The sequence below is a fragment of the Nycticebus coucang genome, chromosome 3 (genome assembly GCF_027406575.1).
Source record: "Nycticebus coucang isolate mNycCou1 chromosome 3, mNycCou1.pri, whole genome shotgun sequence".
In the NCBI taxonomy this organism is placed as follows: domain Eukaryota; kingdom Metazoa; phylum Chordata; class Mammalia; order Primates; family Lorisidae; genus Nycticebus; species Nycticebus coucang.
In genome coordinates, this window is record NC_069782.1 from 42254880 (window position 1) to 42275880 (window position 21001).

Sequence of the window (21001 nt, forward strand, 5' to 3'; positions counted from 1 at the left end):
TTAATATATTTGATCAATGAAAAAAGTTACCATTATCAGAATCATTTTGATGGAGTTGGAGCCTCAGAATTTCTTGGCATCACTGTTTTCTCTAGACACTAGCAGCAATTTTGAGTCTTTTTTTTTTTTTTTTTTACTCACTCTAAGACAATATTAGATGTTAAAATTTACTAAATAAACACAAATCAAGGAACATACTGAAAATTATTTCCTATTAAAAAACAACATGTTAAACAGGCTAACTTTGTTGCCAGGGTGATGGTTAGATTCCTTTATTTTCTGGAAGTTTACTAATCCAAAAAGTAAATTTTTCTGTAATACACAAAGAGTTTGTGAAATTCATGAAGACTAGAATTTAAATTTAGTCACTTAGGAATTTAAATTTTTCTTCTTTGCTGTCACATGTTGGTTGTGTGACTCAATATATCCTTTGCCTAGGTGAGATAATCATATGGTAAAATTGGAAGTTAGAGCAGTAGATAATCATTGAGTGTTGTATTTGTATAACATGCTAACAGAAAATATTTCTAATTATGAAAGAGAGTTATGTGAGATTAGCACGCATAGTGTTTAAGAACATATGTTTAAGAACACAGACTGGTTCATGCACATAATTGTATTCTTACGTAATTTATTTAATTTCAGATTTGTTATCTGTAAAATTAGAATAATAATTTCTTTCAAGGAATATTATAACCATATAAGAGTTTTTTAGTGTTAGATTTTGTATAATATATAAAATTAAACTCTGCTAATTTAAATATAGTCAATATACTTGTTTATCTAAAATCATCAGTTAAATTTGTGCTACTTTATGCATTTCACAAAAACTTAGTTAAAATGATATATTGGTATTTAAATTGATCAGATACTTTTGCACGTGTTGAAGGTTATTTTTATATAATTAATCTCTTCCTTGGAAGACACAACTTGGCTAGTTACCTTTACCCTTACAAATCAAACTGTGTGCACATGTGTACAAAAAAAGGCAGAACTAACACCCAGATCACCTAACTTGTACATATCAAGTATTTTACAACTTATGTAGTAGATTCAAGAACTGGAAGTCCAGTCAGCTCTTTCATAAATTTCTAGGTTTTGTTAATTAACTTTTTCTTAATTGGTTCTTATATACTGTTCAATGTTAGTCTCCGAGGAGCGACTTAAAATAAGCAAAAGACTTTAACTTTAGGCCAGTTTTACCACTCGTTGAATATCTTGGTTGAAATTTTCTTCTTATAAAATGAGAAGAATTAGATATGTGATCCAGATAGTTCTTCAAATTGCATTGTATCATGATAATTCCCTGTTTAGAATTTAAGCATACCAATTGCCCTTTGTGCAGTTTCTCGTTGAGCTAACTTTAAATGTTCTTCTGAAGCATTGTAACTATAATTATTTTGTTCTTCCTGTTGCTAGTGGTCAGTTGTGCCAGGAAAATTTGACTTTGTCTCAAGAATTAATCCATATATATGCTGTGTGATTCCTTCTCTCTCACTTTTTTAGTATTAACCAGGCTTTATCGTACTTTATTTGGCAAACTTGAGAAAGCAGGCATTTGCCTATAGAGCTGTAGCTTGATTTTACCATTTATAAACCATTTCTTTTTTTTTTTTTTAACCACTCACAAGGTTATTTTCTTGAGAAACTATTGAGTATAAAGTAACTATTTTGTCAAATGTTTTCATAAATTTTCTTCTGTGTTAACCGTACATATACAAATGAAACTATATGCACTTATGTCCAAGAAAGGCAGGACTAGCACTTCCTTCTCTTCTCATAAAGAAGATAAAAATAAGAACTCAACCAAAAGTTTCAGTTGCCTTGCAGACAGTTGATAAGTGTAAAGGATAGTTGAAAGAATGAGAAAGGAGAAGTATATTTTTGCTTTCAGGATTTTTTTCCCCTTAGAACTTGAAATTCTCATTCTTCATAGAAATCAAATGGATAGAAGGATTTCAGCAATATTAGTGATGTTTGCTGAATAAGTTGGATATTCATGTGTACAGTTTTATTTTATTATTTATTTCTCCTACTAGATTCTAAGTTCCATGCAGTGGAGATGTTTTGTCTTTTTCCTGGCTGATATATCCCTAAGGACAGTACATGAAGAATGGAGACACTTAATTTATTGCATAATTCTTCCCACACTTAGATTAGTTTCTAGGAAAATAGTGATTGTGCCCACTTAACTTTTAGTTAATTTAGATTTTTTAGGAGTGGGAAGGCATGGTCTTTGGGATATTTAATCATACTCTTTTCCAGGAAAATAAGCTGATTTTTGACAAAAGCAATTTTATTTCCCAGAATAGAGAGAAGAAATGCATTTTTTAGATCAGCAATAAGTAGTTGTTTATCCATTAGAAATTCGCGTAGCTATTTTTTTAGTTGCATTGTATTCATACATTTCAAATTTTAATTCTTAATTTTTTAATTATAAAAGTACAGAAGTAAGTTCTGTTTGTGCTTTTTATTCTCAGAAGGTTTGTTCTGTATCTTTCATGTTACTTAACTGCTTACTTGAGCATATGTATGAGTATTGAGACATTACTAGAAACTTGAAAGATCTTCTTGTGGAGAGGGATAGCAGTGAGGAAAGGCAATTAACAAAACCTTAAATAAAAAATAGAATATAAATAGGTATTTTCCCAACCATTGAAACCAAATTCCTATAGAATATTGACTCCTAATTTTTTGTTTGTTTTTAACAGATAAGACAAAACCTGTAGCATCCGTAACTAATGCCAACACTTCTAGTACACAAACAGCTCCTGTAGCTGTTACAACACCTACTGTGTCATCAGGTCAGGCCACACCCACGTCACCTATTAAAAAGGTAAGCCCAAATTTTGTTTGCTAAAAGTGCATATATTCTATTTAAGTGCTATTTGGACTGATTGATTAAAACAATCCTGAATTTTTATGGTTTATTCTAGAAATGCTTAAGATTTTAGAATAGAAATACATTTCTTCTGATTTTAACTTGACTGAAATTTTCCTCTGAACCATGTTAAAGTCTGCTTGGTGGGGAGGTATCCTTTTTGCAGTCAGTCTTACAGTCAATATTATGGTTGACAGTTAATAAATATTACATACAGTTGATAGTTAAAATCAATGACAGAAAGATAAGCATTTTTATTATATTAAAACCAATGATTAGGGTAGTTTTTATTTATGTTGAATTTTTATTTTGAGAGACACAGGTTTATATCTTTTATCTTTGTTAAGTAGAGGTGCATGTTGATAATTTCACACACTGGCAAGTCACAAAAGGTACCCTACAAGTCAATGAGAAAATTAGACTTTAGGTTTACTACCTCATAGTACAGAACACCGGACATGCAACTATGGAGTGCCCGGAAGAGCATGATCTCTGAGGTCAGACTCTTGACCCTGCCTCTTGACCTCGAGCAAGTTATTTGTTATCTTCCTTATCATAAAACAAAAATAAACAAAAAATATTAATATTGTAACTGTGTGTTGAGAGAGAACCCGGCTGCGTGCTCCCAAAATGTCAGTCTCCTTTCTTCCTTTTCTCCCTTTTCCTCTTCTCCATCTGTTCTTCAGCATCTCCACCAAAGCAGTTTTACCTAGTGTGTTGATCTTTTTAACAGATTTTTTTTTTTTGTTTGGTTTTTTTTTTGTTGTTGTTGCAGTTTGGCCGGGGCTGGGTTTGAACCCGCCACCTTCAGCATATGGGGCCGGCGCCCTACTCACTGACCCACAGGTGCCGCCCGTGTTGATCTTTTTAAAGACTTTCTTTTTCTTCCTACTTCTCTAAACCTGGCCCTCATTTAGCCCAAATTAAAGATTAAGGATTTGGTGGGCAGAGAGTTTGATCTATTTATTGGTCTCTTTTGAAAGCTTCTCCTTATCATCCCTCATTTATCTTGAACTTGGATACTCATTTTCCTCTACCTACACGTTTATACTTTCCCTCCCCCTCCCAAATAGTTTGAGAATTCATTGTAGTCATCGTAACACTCATCCCTAAATATATTAGTATGTATTTTTTTCTAAGTACAGAGGCATTGTCCTTCATTCCCACAGTAAGCATAGTTAAGAAATTTAACTCTAACATGATACTATTATGTTAATCTTTTCTAGCTGTCTTTTTTCAGATCAAGAGTCCACTCAAGGGCTGTGCCTGTGTTTGATTATCACCTCTATGCTTTTGGACTTATTTTGTTCCTCGTCTGACATTTGCATGAGTTTAAGGACTGGTGTTAAATTCTGTTCACAGTGTTTCTATTGTATTGCCCATCTTGCTAATAGGCAGTTTCCAGATTACAAATGAGATAAGTTCTGTAGGTTTGTTAAGGTGAATTTGCATATAAGTTAGAACAGGTACATTTACCTATTACCTGCAATATAACCTATACATAAGTGCAATGACATGCCAGTCAGATGTTTGTAACTCAGGGACTTAAGGTAATAACCTCTGTTCATAAGTGCAGGTTGTACATAAGTTGGATGTTTGTAACTTGGGGTATGCCTGTATTAGTATTTGGCTTTAGGTGGTCAAAATATAGAACTTATTGAAATCATAAACTGTGGAATTTTTTTAAAAAATCTGTACTGGTAGTAGTAATTCTCCTCTAAAACACTTCCCAAGGAAAGTAGTAATGTAAATTCTTTTTTTTTTTTTTTTTTTTATTGTTGGGGATTCATTGAGGGTACAATAAGCCAGGTTACACTGATTGCAATTGTTAGGTAAAGTCCCTCTTGCAATCATGTCTTGCCCCCATAAAGTGTGACACACACCAAGGCCCCACCCCCCTCCCTCCTTCCCTCTTTCTGTATCCCCCCCCATAACCATAATTGTCATTAATTGTCCTCATATCAAAATTGAGTACATAGGATTCATGCTTCTCTATTCTTGTGATGCTTTACTAAGAATAATGTCTTCCACGTCCATCCAGGTTAATACAAAGGATGTAAAGTCTCCATTTTTTTTAATGGCTGAATAGTATTCCATGGTATACATATGCTTGTTATACATATACATATACATACAGCTTGTTAAAGCAATGTAAATTCTTAGTGGGAGAAATGTATGGGTTTCATTAGCACATACTTTGAATATCAGTAAACTTTATGAATGAATTCCAGGATGATAGGATTATCACAAGTTCCCAGAGGCTCCATCTCCCTGGAATATCTGGGCAGGAAACTGGCTCTTGCTTTGGGGTATTTGCCTAAGCAAGTACCTTTCCTACTATAGTCAAATAATCACAATAAATTTCCTGTGTTCAATTTTCTTTTTCTCAAGTGTGTAGCCCAAGATTTGTGGCAATTACTTTTTGATTTATGCCTAATGCCTCAACTGTGAAATGAATTAGTTACTAAGTCGCTGGTTCTTAAAAGAAGGGAAAAAAAATTTTAAATAAAGGATGTGGATACTTCATACATCTGTTAGCTTAGTGAGCTGATAACCTCTTTGTTATAAAAGTTTTTGTTCACAGTCACTTTTGATTCTATAATGAAACCTAATGTAATGACAATCATTTGCTACTGAATTTGCATATTTAGAAACTACATTTTATTTTCAAGTATTGTAATTTTGAAAATGATGTTGTTTGAGTCCTTTTTGTTGGGATTTTTATTCAAATTTTTATTCAAAGCAGTAAAGTCATGAGCTGCTCAAAATGTGAAATACCATTATTATTTTTAGAGACAGAGTCTTGCTCTCTTGTCTGGACTAGAGTGCAGTGATACATTTACATCTCACTGCAACCTCTAACTCCTGGCTCAAACTGTCCTCCTGGCTCAGCTTCCCAAGGAGCTGGGACTACACACTTGCACTACTCCTCCGAGCTCATTTTAATTTTTTTTGTAGAGAGGCAGACTGGCTCTGTTGCCCAGACTGGTCTTGAACGCCACGACTCAAGTGATCCTCTTGCTTTGTCCTCTCAAAGGGTTGGTATCACATGCTCAGCAAATATTTTTAATTGGAAAGGTCCTTCTTGTCTGTATTATATGACTTTAAAAACCTACCTACAATTATATTATAATACTCCTTTTTGTATTTTAAAGTAGTATTTTAGTGTTTTTTTAAGACTTTTTCAGATTTTACCAGTAACTTTAGAAACCCAACAGATAGATTTCCTTTGCAATTAAGAGTTCCATTTATTAAAAAAAAAAAAAGAGTTCCATTTATTTTTAGATTCTCAGTCATTATTCTGCTTCTGATAGTTAGACAAAGTTATCTTAAGTTCTCTACCTTCCTTCACCCACACTTAAACTGTGTGTGTGTCCGTGTATACACGTACTTGCACACACACATGTGGGCAGGCTTATAGCAAGATCACAAAAACAGAAGCACAGAAAACAGTATAAAATGTCACTTTCTGGGAATAATGCAGGTTAACTATGGCAGAAGAAGTATTTTCTTTAAATGATCTTTGCTTAATTTATTGACTCGTCTGATGAAATTAAAGAACTATTTCTGCAGCAATAAGATCAAACTCGTGGTTTATGGAGATGTTAGCTATTAAACCATCAGTTTTATTTTATGTTTTAAATTCTTAACTAACAGTAAGTTTATATAACTCTCTAGTCAATATAAGTATTATTGGGATCTCTAAAACAGATTGCCTGGTTCTCATTATGGGTATATATTCCAGAATTTTCTTAGAATTAAGTGCTCTGGTTAAGTGAGTCCAATTTAATAACTATGATAATAATCGAACAACAGACTGCTATGTGTTATGGGTATATGAAATATCCCAATATAACTGTACACATGTAGCATGATGGTTTAAAAGTAAAAATTATATTTGAATTGGGGTAATAGGACTAGAATATTTGAGATAAATCATGAGGAATGAGTAGGTAGCAGAGAGAAGGAGGTTTTGTACAATTTGTAAAAGGGAAAGAATAGAAACAATGTAAACTAATATGAAGTAATATGACAGGACAAATGAATTGTTCAGTTTGATTGATTTATAGATGCATATATATGTGTGTGTATATATATATATATATACACTAACACACATATATACACAAAGTAAACTAGGAAAAGTAGAGCCAAATTCTAGAATGTCTTTATTTCTAAAGGGTAATATGTTTATAATAAATTTGATAGGTCGTAGAGAATCACAGAAGATGTTTGAACAGTGCCGTAAGAGAATTACTCTTTATAGAATATTATTCTGGTAACAGTATACAGATTTATTTGAAGATGAGAGGCTGATTGTAAAAAGCTTTATTAGAAAGTCATTGAAGTTGCCCACTATGATAATATAAATTAGAGAAATGGCATGGACTTAAGGAGAGAAGGAGATTTAGAGACTTGACGTTTCACAGGTGGAGGAAGAGGGCAGAGAAGTCTCACATGATTGTGAAGTTTAAAACATAAGGAATTGAACAGATAACAAGGCCATTAACAGAAATAGGGAACTGATTTGGAATTAAAGGTGTTTGATTATAGACATGTTGAATTTCAAGTTCCAATTATAATTCTAGATACATAGACCATTCTATAGGCAGACAGAAATTCAAGACTGGAAATTTAGGAGTTGGGCTGAAGAATAACAAATTTGAAAATAAGCTGGTTACAATTAATATTTAGCTTGAAGAAGTAGAGTAGTCCCTATTCCCAGCTTCTGAAGAAAGTAAAAAGATCTGAAAGCAGTCTCAAAGTGCTTGTGTTGTAGCAGTGGGACAAAGAATGGTAACAACAACAAAAAGCCTAGTAAAGGAGTAGTCAAAAAGATTAAGGAAGTCAAGATAACCTCCTGTTACAAAACCAAAAGTTTTCTAAGAAGAGGTGGAGTTAAGTATTTCAGAAAGGTTGGTTTATTTATGTACCAAATAAAAATGAAAGTTGCTTTTAAACATAAACCAGTACTTAAATCCAAATTCATGTTGGGCAGAGTAGAGGTATATCAGCCAAAGCAGTGCAAAAATAGCCCATTTCAAAATTGATACTACTGCCTCATTTTTCTCAGCTCCAAAGTCATAGTATTTTGTTAGATAGTTGAAGGTTTAAACAACATTACCCATGTGAAGCACTTAACTTAGGAATAGACACTAGTAAACTATTTTGAAATGTTAGCTTCCATTATAACATTGAGTAAAGGTTATCTGCCATCTGGCTGTTTTGTTTAATTTTTTGAGACAGGGTTTCACCCTGATGCCCGGACTAGAGTGCTAGAGTGCAGTGGCGCAGTCATAGCACACTGTAGCTATCTGGCTATTTTATCATTAAGGAAAAACATTTGTTTCCAGTGGTTTTTTGCAGGGGGATTGAGTGGGAGAGCAGGGGTTGGCAAACTATGACTGGCCCAGTAACCTCTTTTGTGCGCCCCACAAGCTGAGAATGGTTTTTAACATTTTTAAATGGTTGGAGAAAAAAATCAAAGGGACATTTTCTGACAAAAATTTAAATATTTCATTGCTCTAAATAGTTTTATTGGAATACAACCACGCTCATTCATTTATATATTATCTATAAAATAATATATTATCTATAAAAAATATACACCCTAGACCTTAAAACTCACAAGTCAGGAAGCACTTGTCTCAATACCTATCATATTGCTTATAATGTTACAAAGGTTCTAAACTTTATTGGTCATTGGAGCCCTGAGTGTTTTACTAGTTTTTTTTTCCACAGTGCCACTTGGCCAAAAGAAATACCCATTTGTCTTATTTATTAAGTTGTTAAGTGCAAATAGGTTTAAAGTAACATTTGCACAGTGTCTAAGGGATGTCACCATGCTTATGTCAAAACTTTAAAATGTACTCTGGAGCCCCTGTGATTTTAGTATGGTTCCTTGGAGTACTTCAATACGCGTTTTGGGAACTGAGAAATGCTTGGACTTTATTGATAGTAATTAATTACTGGAAGTACCAAAGGTATAATATGACAGTTTTGTCTGTGTTGTGGCCCTCTAGCATCACAGGGAATTTAACAACCTCTCTTAACCTGCTAATTATAGCAAACTTTGGCAATAAATATGGAAGAAACAGCTCAGGGCCTGTGGTTCAAGCGGCTAGGGCGCCAGCCATATACACTGGAGCTGGCAGGTTCAAATCCAGCCTGGGCCTGCCAAACAACAATGACAACTACAACCAAAAAATAGCTGGGTGTTGTGGCTGGTGCCTCTAGTCCCAGCTACTTGGGAGGCTGAGGCAAGAGAATTGCTTAAGCCCAAGAGTCTGAGGTTGCCGTGAGCTGTGATGCCAGGGCACTCTACCAAGGGTAACATAGTGAGACTCTGTCTCAAAATAAAAAATGGAAGAAAGGATTTTTTTTTTTTTGAGACAGTGTCTTGCTCTGTTGTCCATGCTAGAATGCAGTGGTATATCACAGCTCACTGCAGCCTCAAACTCCTGGGCCCAAACAATCCTCTGGGTTCAGTCTCCCAAGCAGCTAGGAATATAAGCATGCACCACTATACTTGGCTAATATTTTTTGTTTGTTGCAGAGACAGGGTCTGGTGGCACTGCCCATTCTGATCCTGACCTTCTAGCCCCAAGCAGTCCTCCCTCTTGGACTCTTCAGAGTAGTGGGATCACAAGAATGAGCCATTGCACCTTGCTGATTTATTTTGAATTATTAATACCCTATACTTATAATAACTAGTTAGCTGCTATATGACCAATCTATAGTTAATGGTGGTTGAGTATTTTAAGTTCTGGATATGAAATTGATGAAGTGAATTAGTTAAAGCCCTGAAAATGGAATCAATATTTGTACATAAAATTAGTTTTTAGTTGAAATGCTTAATATTTTGTGGAAAAATCAAACAGTAAATTTAAAGCTGTGTTATTAAAAATATTATTGAACTAAGTATTATAATTAGAAATATCGGTTATTAGTTTTTTGTTGATTGTTGAACTTAAGTTTTTTTAACCAGGGTATATAAATGGATAAGAACAAAATTCATGGACTATAGTTTGTTATTTACATGGTGTAGTATTATTTACTCTATATGCCTTCTACTGCTTCAGAAGTTTCTTTCTTAGATTTTTTTCAGATTATCTCATGCTGAATCTAGGCTTTGTTCCCACTGATTTTTAAAGATTGGGTCATTACCCAATTCTGGGCTTTATTTTATTATAAAGTTATTTTTAAAAGAAAAAAGTATTTTTGCTCTTGACTTCCCTTCTCTGTTTTCATGCTTTCGATCATTATTTCTTTACTTGTCTTATTTTAATTGGCTTTAGTATGATTTCATTGCTCCTATCATGCCTGTGGTGGAATCTGTAGATCCTGCATCATGGAGGCAGGGCTTGCGCAAAACTGGCATTGTTCTTGTGCCCAATAAGGGTGAAAAATCTATGGTGAGGCATTTCTACTTGCAAGAATTTGTATTAGGTTAAACATAACAAGTTTAATATAAATTGGTTCCAAATATGCATGGTTTTGAGTCCTCATGGTGTGCTCATTCGTTTTCTGTATTTGCATCATAATTTTTCTGTGTGATATAAAGTGTGTAGTGTGTTTTCTTAAATCTAACCTCTGGGAAGGTAGTCTGTCATTTTTCATTTTTAGATCTTTACATTTTTGACTAAGACATTAACCTACATAATAAAGTGTTCCTCCTGAAACTATTAACTATAATTTTAGACTTATGTGTAAAATTATTGTTTCTAACTTAAGAACTGGATTTATTTTAATAATTCTTTTGTTCTTTTCCTTAAAAAATGAAATAAAAAGTTTCCAACCTCAACTACAAAAGTTTCTCCGAAAGAAGAAGAGAGAAAAGATGAGTCTCCTGCATCTTGGAGGTTAGGACTTAGAAAGACCGGCAGTTACGGTGCACTTGCGGAGATCACAGCATCTAAAGAAGCTCAGAAAGAAAAAGACACTGCAGGTGTTATGCGCTCAGCTTCCAGTCCTAGGCTTTCCTCCTCTTTGGATAATAAAGAAAAGGTAATCTCTTTCCCAATTTGGTTTCCATAAAAACTCTTAATTTCTTTTTCAGGAACATCAAATCCTGGTTCATTTTCTGCTTAGTGTCTTGGATCTAAGTATCAAATTAATTCACCCAGCTTAGTGAATTATGTAATACAAATGTACTTTAATTATAAGTACTGGGAAAATGAGATTTGTTTGCTTGAAACATAAATTAAGGGACTATACTCAGTAAAAAAAAAATCTATTACTTCAAGAATATACAACAGCATGTATGGTTTTCTGAAGTTTAATATACTTAACATTTTATTCTAAAATGTGAGTTTACTCATAAGTTATATTTATCTAATATCTGTAATTTTTTACCATATTTTTCATTTGATACTTCACAGGCAACTTTGCTTAATGAGTAGTTTAATACTATATTTTCAGAGGCAGTGTTACTATTGTATCATATAGGATGTACCATAGTTCATTTAATGCCGTTTTGTATTATTATGTATACTGTTGTATTTTCAATGCTGGTATTATTTTTTTCTCAGTATAGTTTTTTTCTCTATTTAGGAGTTTTTCCTTGTTTCAGAGATGAAATTTCTCATCAAGTAATTTTAATATTTTTGCTTTTAAAAATAATTCCATCGTGCAGTTGTTTTCCAGCTATTTATTTTAAGACAGTATACCAGGTCTGTATCAGAGTATCATACACATTCTCAACCATACTTGGATAAATTAATTTAAATAAATTTTGTTTTGAATTTTTTTTCCCCCAGATTAATGTCAGGGTACAAACAACTAGGTTACGGTGTTTGCATTTGTAAGGTAGAAGTCCCTCTTATAAGTTGTGTCCTATACCCAAGAGGTGTGCCAAACATTTTGAATATTTTGATTCATTTTAGAACACAGACTATCAAAGTTGTGAACAGCTTATACAGCATAAATGATTGAGACTTCTCAATAAATCATAATTGAGACCTTATTTCTCTGGAATAAATGATATTTTAATGACACTAATCTGTTACAGAAGTTTTAGAAAAGATCATTAAAATGTGGAGGAACTTTTATTCCTTTCTTATGTTAAAATATTTAATTCTAGACTAAAGGAGAAAAGAAAATTAGTTTTGAGTAAATTGTTAATAGACGGTAATTTTTAGAGTTTAGCTAGGAACTGTGGAAATACTACGAAGTGTGGTGAGTGTATAACATACATTGTCGACTAACCTTTCCTGACACTTCAGCGGTACCTGTAATCATCACACAGATTTATTTTCACTCACTGTTGTGCAGGAGAAAGATAGTAAAGGAACTAGGCTTGCCTATGTTGCACCTACAATACCAAGACGACTAGCCAGTACCTCTGACATTGAAGAGAAAGAAAACAGGTGAGTTTATTATGATTTGCTTCACACATTCTCTATAAAACCTTTACTGTCTAGTATCAGAGTTACATGAGCATTGCTGTAGTCATGTGAAGGTATGTATCGTGGGAAGAGATGGAGGGTGTTCCTGAGAGAGAACACCCAGTACGTGGTCCCGGGGAGGTTCATCAAGTAGCAAAGAAGGCATTATGGCTAGAACAGAGTGAGGGGAGGTTGTAGGAAATGAGGTCACAAATGCATATAGTTTAGAAAAAGGGAAGGAATAGAGGAAAATCCCTTATCTAATGATTGTCAGCATTTTAGTTTCTTTCTAATTGTCAGCATAAAGAGTTTGCGAACTTTTTAGTATAACTGTAATCGTGTTATCATATTCGATTTTGTGAGTGTGTTTTTCACCTAACATCGCATGGGCAGTCTTATTTGTGAGTATGTATTTTTAGTGAGCATTGTTTACCATTCATATATAATATACACAATAGAGTAGATCTGTTGAAGTTAAAATAACGATCTCCTTTGCCATGTTATGGACACTTAAGTTGTCTGATATTTTTTGGACATAAGTTACATTTCTGTAAATATCTTAATTGTCGCCCTGTATTTAGGATTATACCTCATGAACAGGGTCTTAGAACTGGAATTACTTTCACTTTTTGATAATTATTCCAAAGTGTTTTCCCAAGAGATTTTACTACTTTTACTAATATGAGATCTAACAATCATGTTCTTGAACTCATCACCATGTGCTTATGTTGGAAGCTCTGTACAACAGCTCTGTAAGGTTTCATAACTTTGGTATATCAGTGTCTCAAAGCCACGTTCATGTTAACATGTAGTGTCTTGCTGAATGGCATTCTTTATTGTTATGTGTTTTTATGTGATGTCAACAAGAATGTCGGAGCTTGAAGCAGAGCAACAAACAACCATTAAATTTCTTACTAAACTTGGCAAGAGTGGAAGTGAAGCCAGGCATATGTTAGTCCAAGTTTATGGGGATAATGCCTTGAAGAAAACGGCTGTACAAATGGATTGAACATTTTTCTGAGGCGAGAGGAAGCTTCTCTAATGAAGAGAGGTCAGGTGGCCAGTAATGAGCAGAACTGATGAAAATGTTAGAAGAATCCAGCGAATTATGAGTCAAAATTATCAGCTGACTATGAGAAGAGCAGATGAAGTAACCATCAATAGAGAAACGGTTAGGAAAATCCTATCTGAAAATCTTGCATCACAAAGATGAGTGCAAAAATGGTCCCAAAGGAGCTCGCTGATAGACAAAAGCACAGGAGAGTCAGAGTTTGCCAAGACCTTTTGGAGAGGCAAGATGATGTTACCACTGGTGATGAAACACACAACCTGAAGTGTAGCATCAGAGTACAACATGGAAGTCAGCCAGTTGTCCATGACCAAAAATGTTCTGTCTGTCCAAATCAGTAGTCCAAACAGTATTGCTATCAGCTCCCTTTTTTGATATCAGAGGAATTGTTTGTTGCATATTTATACCAACTGGATAAACAGTTAATCAAGTTTAGTGTTTGAAAGTGCCGGAGATGCTGTGTGAAAAAGTTAGATGAAAACACCTGAACTTTTCACCAAATCACGGTTCTTAACACGATGACAATGCACAGCTCACACAGCCGTGTCTGTGGGGAGTTTTTAGCCAGTAAACAAATAACTATATTGGAACACCCTCCCTACTTACCTTATCTGGAGCTCCATGACTTTTTTCTTCACTCAAAGATAAAGGAAACAATTGAAAGGAAGACGTTTTGATGACATTCAGGACATCAAGATAATATGACCACAACTGTGATGACCATACCAGAAAAAGAGTTCCAAAATTGCTTTGAAGGGTGGGCTAGGGGCTGCCATCTGTGCATAGCTTCCCAACGGGAATTCCTCAAAGGTGAGTATGAGTTTGTGATATTCAGAAGTGAGGTATGAGTTTGTGAACTTAATTGTCAGACCTTGTATTTATTGGTGTATAGCTTTATTGACCCTATTTCCTATCAGAATCTGAAGGATGTTCTTCTTTTCACAGAGACTCTTCAAGTTTGCGACCAAGTAATTCTTACACAAGAAGAAAATGGGAGGATGATCTTAAAAAAAATAGCTCAATTAATGAAGGATCAGCATACCATAAAAGGTAATAATGTAATTCTTAAGTGGCTTTTATGTGTTTTATAAGGCAATTGGTTTAGAGCCCTAAATTTAACATCATTTAAGTAAATATGTGCTTTTATTAAATGTTGTATCTTTTGTTGTTTAAAAACTTGATTTAAAGACAATATACCTTCCTGTTATACATTTAATTAAATTTGGAATGTTATAAAATGTCTTTTAGATTGCATCGTATTTACTAGGAGCTTCTTATGTAATTGACTAGAAAATCTTGAATAAGCCAGTGTCTTAGTTGATCTTGTCATCTTTGGTAATCTGGAAAGTTTCTGCTTGTCCTAGAACTTAGAGCTGTAGAAATGCCTTCGATTAGAATGTTAGTACTGTCATATTGGAGAGAAAAAAAAAAAACCCTATAAACCAAAAAGAAGAATGAGATGTGTTTATGAATAAGTAAAATATATCTATGGGTCCCTCCTAGGGATTTGAACCATTGCTACAACAACTTTTTTCAAAAATGTCAACACCTTATTTTCTCTGGATAAAACCAAATCAAAGTGTTTTTTTTCAGGCCCAGCCTGATAGGACCATCTGATCTGGAATACATTGTTTCAGAAATGTGAGATACCAGATCAGGCTATGTTTAAGTCTTGTTGAGGGCTTAACAAGACTTTACAAAACAGTAAAATGACTTTACTTTACTTTACAAAACAGTAAAATGACACACTACCAAATCAGAGAAGTCATTCAGACTCTAGCAAGTTGTGAGTGCAACTCTTGGTGCTGGAGCTGGTGGTGTGTTTAGGAACACAGTTTCTTTAGATTTTTTTTTTTTGTCTAGCCTTGTGAATTTGTATAATGTATAGACATTAACTATAGAAGACACATACAAACACATCCTATATAGATATGACTCTTTTGTTTAGTTGCTCCTTTGGTAGAAGACCAGATGATTTGATTAGTTCTAGTGTTCCAAGCACCACATCAACACCAACAGTTACCTCTGCAGCTGGGCTTCAGAAAAGCCTGCTTTCCAGCACAAGCACTACTACTAAGATTACAACGGGTTCTTCCTCAGCAGGCACACAAAGCAGGTAAGTCACAGATACATTTTGTGTTCAGGTCTATTGTGTGCTTATGTATGTGCATGCATTTTTGTTTAGAAGATCTGGGGCTCTGGATTTTTTCATTTACCTTGTTCAAATTATTTACAAACAAAAATTGGTTCCAAAATGAGGTGATTATGCATGGCTGGGGGGAAAAATTAAGTTCTTGAATTACAATGCTTTTAAAATGTTAATTTCTTTCTTTGACAGCTCTCACTGAGCTTTTTGGTTCATAGATGAAAGATAACTCACCTTGTGTTTTAAAAAAATCCATCCCTATAGTCACATGTTTTCAGCTGCTAGAAAGTGCTTTCATTGTTTAGCTGTTTTCCTTTTCTCTTTTTTGTGTTGCTGCTTATTGATGCTATAGTACCTCAAATCGTTTGTGGGCTGAGGATAGTACTGAAAAAGAAAAGGACAGTGTTCCTACGGCAGTGACCATTCCCGTTGCTCCAACTGTTGTAAATGCTGCAGCTTCTACCGCAACCCTGACCACAACTACTGCTGGCACTGTCTCCTCCACGTCAGAGGTCAGGGAAAGACGCAGGTGTGTACAGGTCCTAACAGTACTACTGATATATCTTGCCCAGTGACAAAAGTTGCTTTTTGCTTTTTAAAAAAATTTGTGAAGTTGTCAACAATCTCTCCAGTAGGGTAATAAATGCAACTGCGTGTGTCAGCTGAGAACAATGTAAATTCATACAGCTAGCAGCTATTAGTATTTAGGGTTGGTAACCCCCCCTGACAGAATTGACGTTTTTGTTTAAAGACAGTGAGCCAGACAGTTGACTTCTTACTTAGCCATTTTAGTTTTTTAGTGGTTTTATTTCAAAACTGTTTTGATAAAGACCTAAACATACACAAACACATTTGGAAAATGAGATGAAACCTGACAAAAACAGGTTTTGTCATTCTTTTCATCGTTTCCCCACATTATTAAGAAATTTGATGGATATTAAACTACTTTTGTTGTTTTTGAGTTTCAGCTTAAGATTCTCTTGATAGGGAAAGGTTTCTGTACATAATGTGTAAGCCAAATAATTTTACAATGTTGAACATATTCTCCTGCTTTTAGTTCTGATACATAGAAAGCAGTCAATTACATTTTTAAAAAGTCTACAGATTTATTTGTGGCTTAAATGTGTTTAAGAGCATTGCTTACATCTTCCTGTTGCTGCTTATATTGGTATGGAATTATAGATGTGGAAAGGAACGTACTAATTATCTTTTGTGATATCCTGGCTTTACAGAAGGAAACTGAGACCCGGAGGTACTACATGACTATTCCTTTTTGGGGGGGTGAGGGGGGCACGAAGGAACCCTATTCTTTGAGCCACAGGCGCTATCCATGACTATTCCATTTTTACACAGTTAATTAGCATGAGAACTGAGGCTAGACCCAAGATTTCAGGAGAATGGATCTAATTCCTTCCTATTCAATACCATGCACAAACCCTAGCTTTGAATTTTGTTTTTTCCTCAAGAAAGAAGTAAATCTTAGGAAACTAAATGTAAGCTTTATTTTTATATTTTATTCTTACAAAATTAAATTAGCTATATCACTATACTTTCCTTACTAAACTTACAACCAGATTAACTTTGTTTTATTTTTGTCACATAGTGTTCATATACAGAGTTTTTTTTTTTTTTTACTCTGATGGCTAGCAAAGTGGTTGGCCTGTAATGTGATGGCCTCAAAGTAATATTTGTGTGGGAGCATATGAAAAATAACAAGTTATTGTTAAATATTTTCTTTCCTGTCATTGGACCTTTACTTTTTGTCAATATATTTAATTTTCTTTTTTTTTTTACAGTGAAATTTAGTGATACTTCTTTCATACCACTGCAAGTGGTTGCCATTTTTTGCTATGAATACCAGTAGATCATATAAATATTCTTCCTTTACATTGGGTATAAATTTGTCAGTTTTCGGCTTTTGTGGTACTTTCAAAAAGACCACATAGACAACAGAAATTACAGGATTTTATGTACCCATCCTTTGATCAGATTTATGAAAATCAGTTTGAGGGTTTTGCTTTTTTTGGTGGTGGGGCTGAGAAGAGTGTGTTGAAAGGAAAAAGGATCAGACACTCTTGGTTTTCTTCTTGCTGTACCTCGATCCTTAAGATCAGAGTTCTAAGTCAGAATTTCTTCTGTAAAATGAGATGTTTGATTTATGTAATTTTTAACTTCTACAATCCTTTCTATCTCTAGCATTCCATGCTTCAAAAAATGTCTCCAGTGACAATTAAAGCCTAATAAATGTCTCCTCCAAATCATCAGATTCAGAACAAATTATAATTCTTGACCTAAGATTTTTTTTTTTTTACTTTGTTGGAGAGAATTGAGTTTTGACTTTTCAAATTAGTTCTAATGAATGAATTTTAACAGAAGACACTAAAGATTGAAAATTAAATATTTGAAACCATTGTTAGGATAGAGCAGATTCTAATAGCATAAGAAACAAAATGGCGTCCGTTGACATTTTTCTCTGGCTTATATTGTATAGATTTTGTGTCTCACTTTGTTTCAATGATGTTTGCAATGGTATTAATGTTTGTTTTGTCCTATGTGAAATAGTGTTTGCAAGTCTGAATACAATGTCAGCCTCTTCTGTTCATCTTTTAATTAAATTTCATCAGTGGTTCTAAAAGGTATATATTTGAAAATTTGCCTTAAAAATGTTTTTATGATGATTTAAGAATATTTTGTGGCTGAAAATAAAGTTAGCACATTTATACCATTAAGTATCCTTAAATATATACTTTTGGGTATTGTGTAACATGGCCATGCACACTGCTAAATTCCACACTGTTCTCGAATTTTCCTGTTTCTGTTGTTTGGGATATCGGGATTTCCTACCTAAGATTTCCAGTGGGTTAATTTTTGCATGGGTGTAGAGAAAAGAAGCTAACTTTAAATAAATGGAACACGATAGCAAATTACTAGACTGTTAAAGTAGTCGTAATTCTCCATAGTCTGTTTAAACTGTAAAATAATAGTGTATTTCACATTTACCTGGAACTGTCGCTTTAGCGTAACTATTATCTTCATTTTCTCTTAGCTCAGGGAGCTTCCACTGCCCTTTTATCCTCCCTCAGGAAGGGAAAAAGCTGAATGTGAAATAACAAACATTGATACCCAGTTTTCTAAAGATACAATTTGGTTGACTAACCGAAATATAACTATTATCAATAAATATATGAGAAATCACTTAATGGGTATAATGTACATTATTCAGGGATTGATACCCTAAAAGCCCTGACTTGACCACTGTGAATGCAGTTGTACTTGTACCCCATAAATTTGTATAAATTAAACAAAATAAAACATATACAGGGTGGACATAAAGTTCGTGTGCAATTTAAACCAGTTTAACACAGTAAATTGCTCACAAACTATATGCACACCCTGCATATATATTTCAGTCAGAAGCTGTCAGTAAAGTATAAAAATTGTAGAATAATTGCATTTATTAGAAAAAATCCTTAATTAAAAAAATGAACAGTAACCTTCAGGTTGCTCAGAAAATAGTGAACAATCTAAGACTCAGGCATAAAATTATGTATGCTGTATAGTTATAAGAAAGAGTTGCAATAGGGCAGTCAGTATGATACAGCAGTAAGGTACCAACGGGGTTTAGGTGGTATATTCTACCATCTCTCTTTTTTTCTTTTTTGGAGATAAGATTTCACTTTGTTGCCCAGGCTACAGTTTAGTGGTGCCATTATACCTCACTGTTACCTCAAATTCCTGGGCTCAAGCAGCCTTCCTGCCTCAGCCTCCGAGTAGCTGGGACTATCTATAAATGCACGCCACGGACCTTTGTTAATTTTTTTTTATTTTTGTGAAGACAGGGACTCATTGTGTTGCCCAGGCTGGTCTCAAATTCATGGACTCAAGCCGTCCCCTACATCCTTGGCCTCCCCAAGTGCTGGGATTACAGGCATGAGCCATCACTACTGGCCCCTACCATCTTTTTGATGATCAACTCTTTGGAATTAAAAACACATAAAATTTATAAATTGCTTTTCTTCTCTACATTGTATTCTTAAAGGTCCACTCTAGATAGGCACATAGGTAGGGGAGAGGGACTCAATATAAGATAGTGGCTACTGAATAAAGTAAATGTATTATACTGTATTACAGATTGATAGGGTAGATTTTCATGCTGATTTGGGACAAATGTTATATAGGAAATTAAAACTGAATAGATTTTTTATAAGTCTTTCAACTAGTAACTTTCATCCCTCTAACCTGCTTATAATTAATCCGGGGGTGAAAAATACCAGGGGTGCCCAAAAAATGTATACACATTATAAGCAATGTTATTTATAAGTGCTCCAGTGGCACAATTGGTTAGCACACGTGGTACTGACAAAGCAGTGTTATTTATGTATTATATGTTAGGTATATACTTTGAGTACCTCTGGTAATTGCAGAAGTCAAATGTGACTTGTATTCATTTCATGTTATTGGTATATATTGAGTATTGTAAGTTTAATGCAGGTTTTTCCCCTTTCTTAAAATGTATGTACATTTTTGATACCCTTCATAGGTTTATTAACTTTCATGGCATTTTGAAACTATTGGAAAGGAATCCAGGATCATTTGAAGAGAATGTGTTTGTTGATTAGTACAGTTTGCATGAGAGTGAAAAGGAGTCAAGTGGCATTGCAAGTTTCTCTAAACTACTTGCAAGTTGACTCTGTGGGATGGAGCCACAATTCAGTAGTTTATGTTCATGCTTCTTTTAGAGCAGCTCATGAAGTAATGAAGTGATATAGGCACTCATCTGGCTGGCTATAAACTCTTTTTGCTTAATCAAGTTAATTATCTCATTTGAGTTTTATATCCATTTATTTTTTTTCTTCTCTTCATCTGGTAGATGTTTAAAAAGTAGTAAATTACATAGGGGAAGTGGGCGCATAAATAAGAGTTCAATGAACAAATGGAAAAAATAGCCATTGGTTCATATTTTCCAGACTGATGTTCCTAGGAGCACTTTTTCACATTTCTACATATGCCATGAAAAAAGCAGGTTGGGGAGAGGGTGGTGTTCTTTACTTGGATGACCTTAGGAAATACTGGGTTAAATAAGTAAACAAAGAGGTTACTTCCCTCAGCACATCTGAGATGCTTTAGTATGTATTGTGATTTTCTGCAGAAGGTTACAATGTATAGCAATTCCCAAATTGATATAATCTTTTTTCTATAATAAACAAGCCCCTCTTATCATATCCTAGAATTAATTTTCTTTTTTTTTTTTTTTTTTTTTTTTTGAGGCATAGTCTCAGTCACCCTCAGTAGAGTGCTGTGGTGTCGTAGCTCACAGCAACCTCAAACTCTTGGGCTCAAGTGCTCCTGTTGCCTCAGCCTCCCAAATAGCTGGGACTACAGGTGCCCACTATAAAATCCTGCTATTTTTAGAGACGGAGTCTCACTTTCACTCAGGCTGGTCTTGAATTCCTGAGCTCAGGCAGTCCACCTGCCACAGGTGTGAGCCACCATGCCCAGCCTAGAATTAATGTTTCTTA

The 21001-nt window shown here is 34.3% G+C and overlaps 1 protein-coding gene across 5 annotated transcripts in view; it reads left to right on the forward strand.

Moving 5' to 3' along the window:
• The window catches only part of PPP1R12A (protein phosphatase 1 regulatory subunit 12A), a 161815-nt gene that overhangs the window by 106671 nt on the left and 34143 nt on the right, over positions 1 to 21001 (forward strand). For 2 of the 5 annotated variants that reach the window (XM_053583006.1, XM_053583009.1), the window contains exons 9-14: positions 2712 to 2836; positions 10673 to 10888; positions 12155 to 12249; positions 14282 to 14386; positions 15285 to 15452; positions 15835 to 16011. In XM_053583006.1, the coding sequence (XP_053438981.1) occupies positions 2712 to 2836; positions 10673 to 10888; positions 12155 to 12249; positions 14282 to 14386; positions 15285 to 15452; positions 15835 to 16011 (886 nt within the window). The remainder of the gene's footprint in view (positions 1 to 2711; positions 2837 to 10672; positions 10889 to 12154; positions 12250 to 14281; positions 14387 to 15284; positions 15453 to 15834; positions 16012 to 21001) is intronic. The other 3 variants (XM_053583008.1, XM_053583011.1, XM_053583010.1) reach the window with 3 other exon arrangements.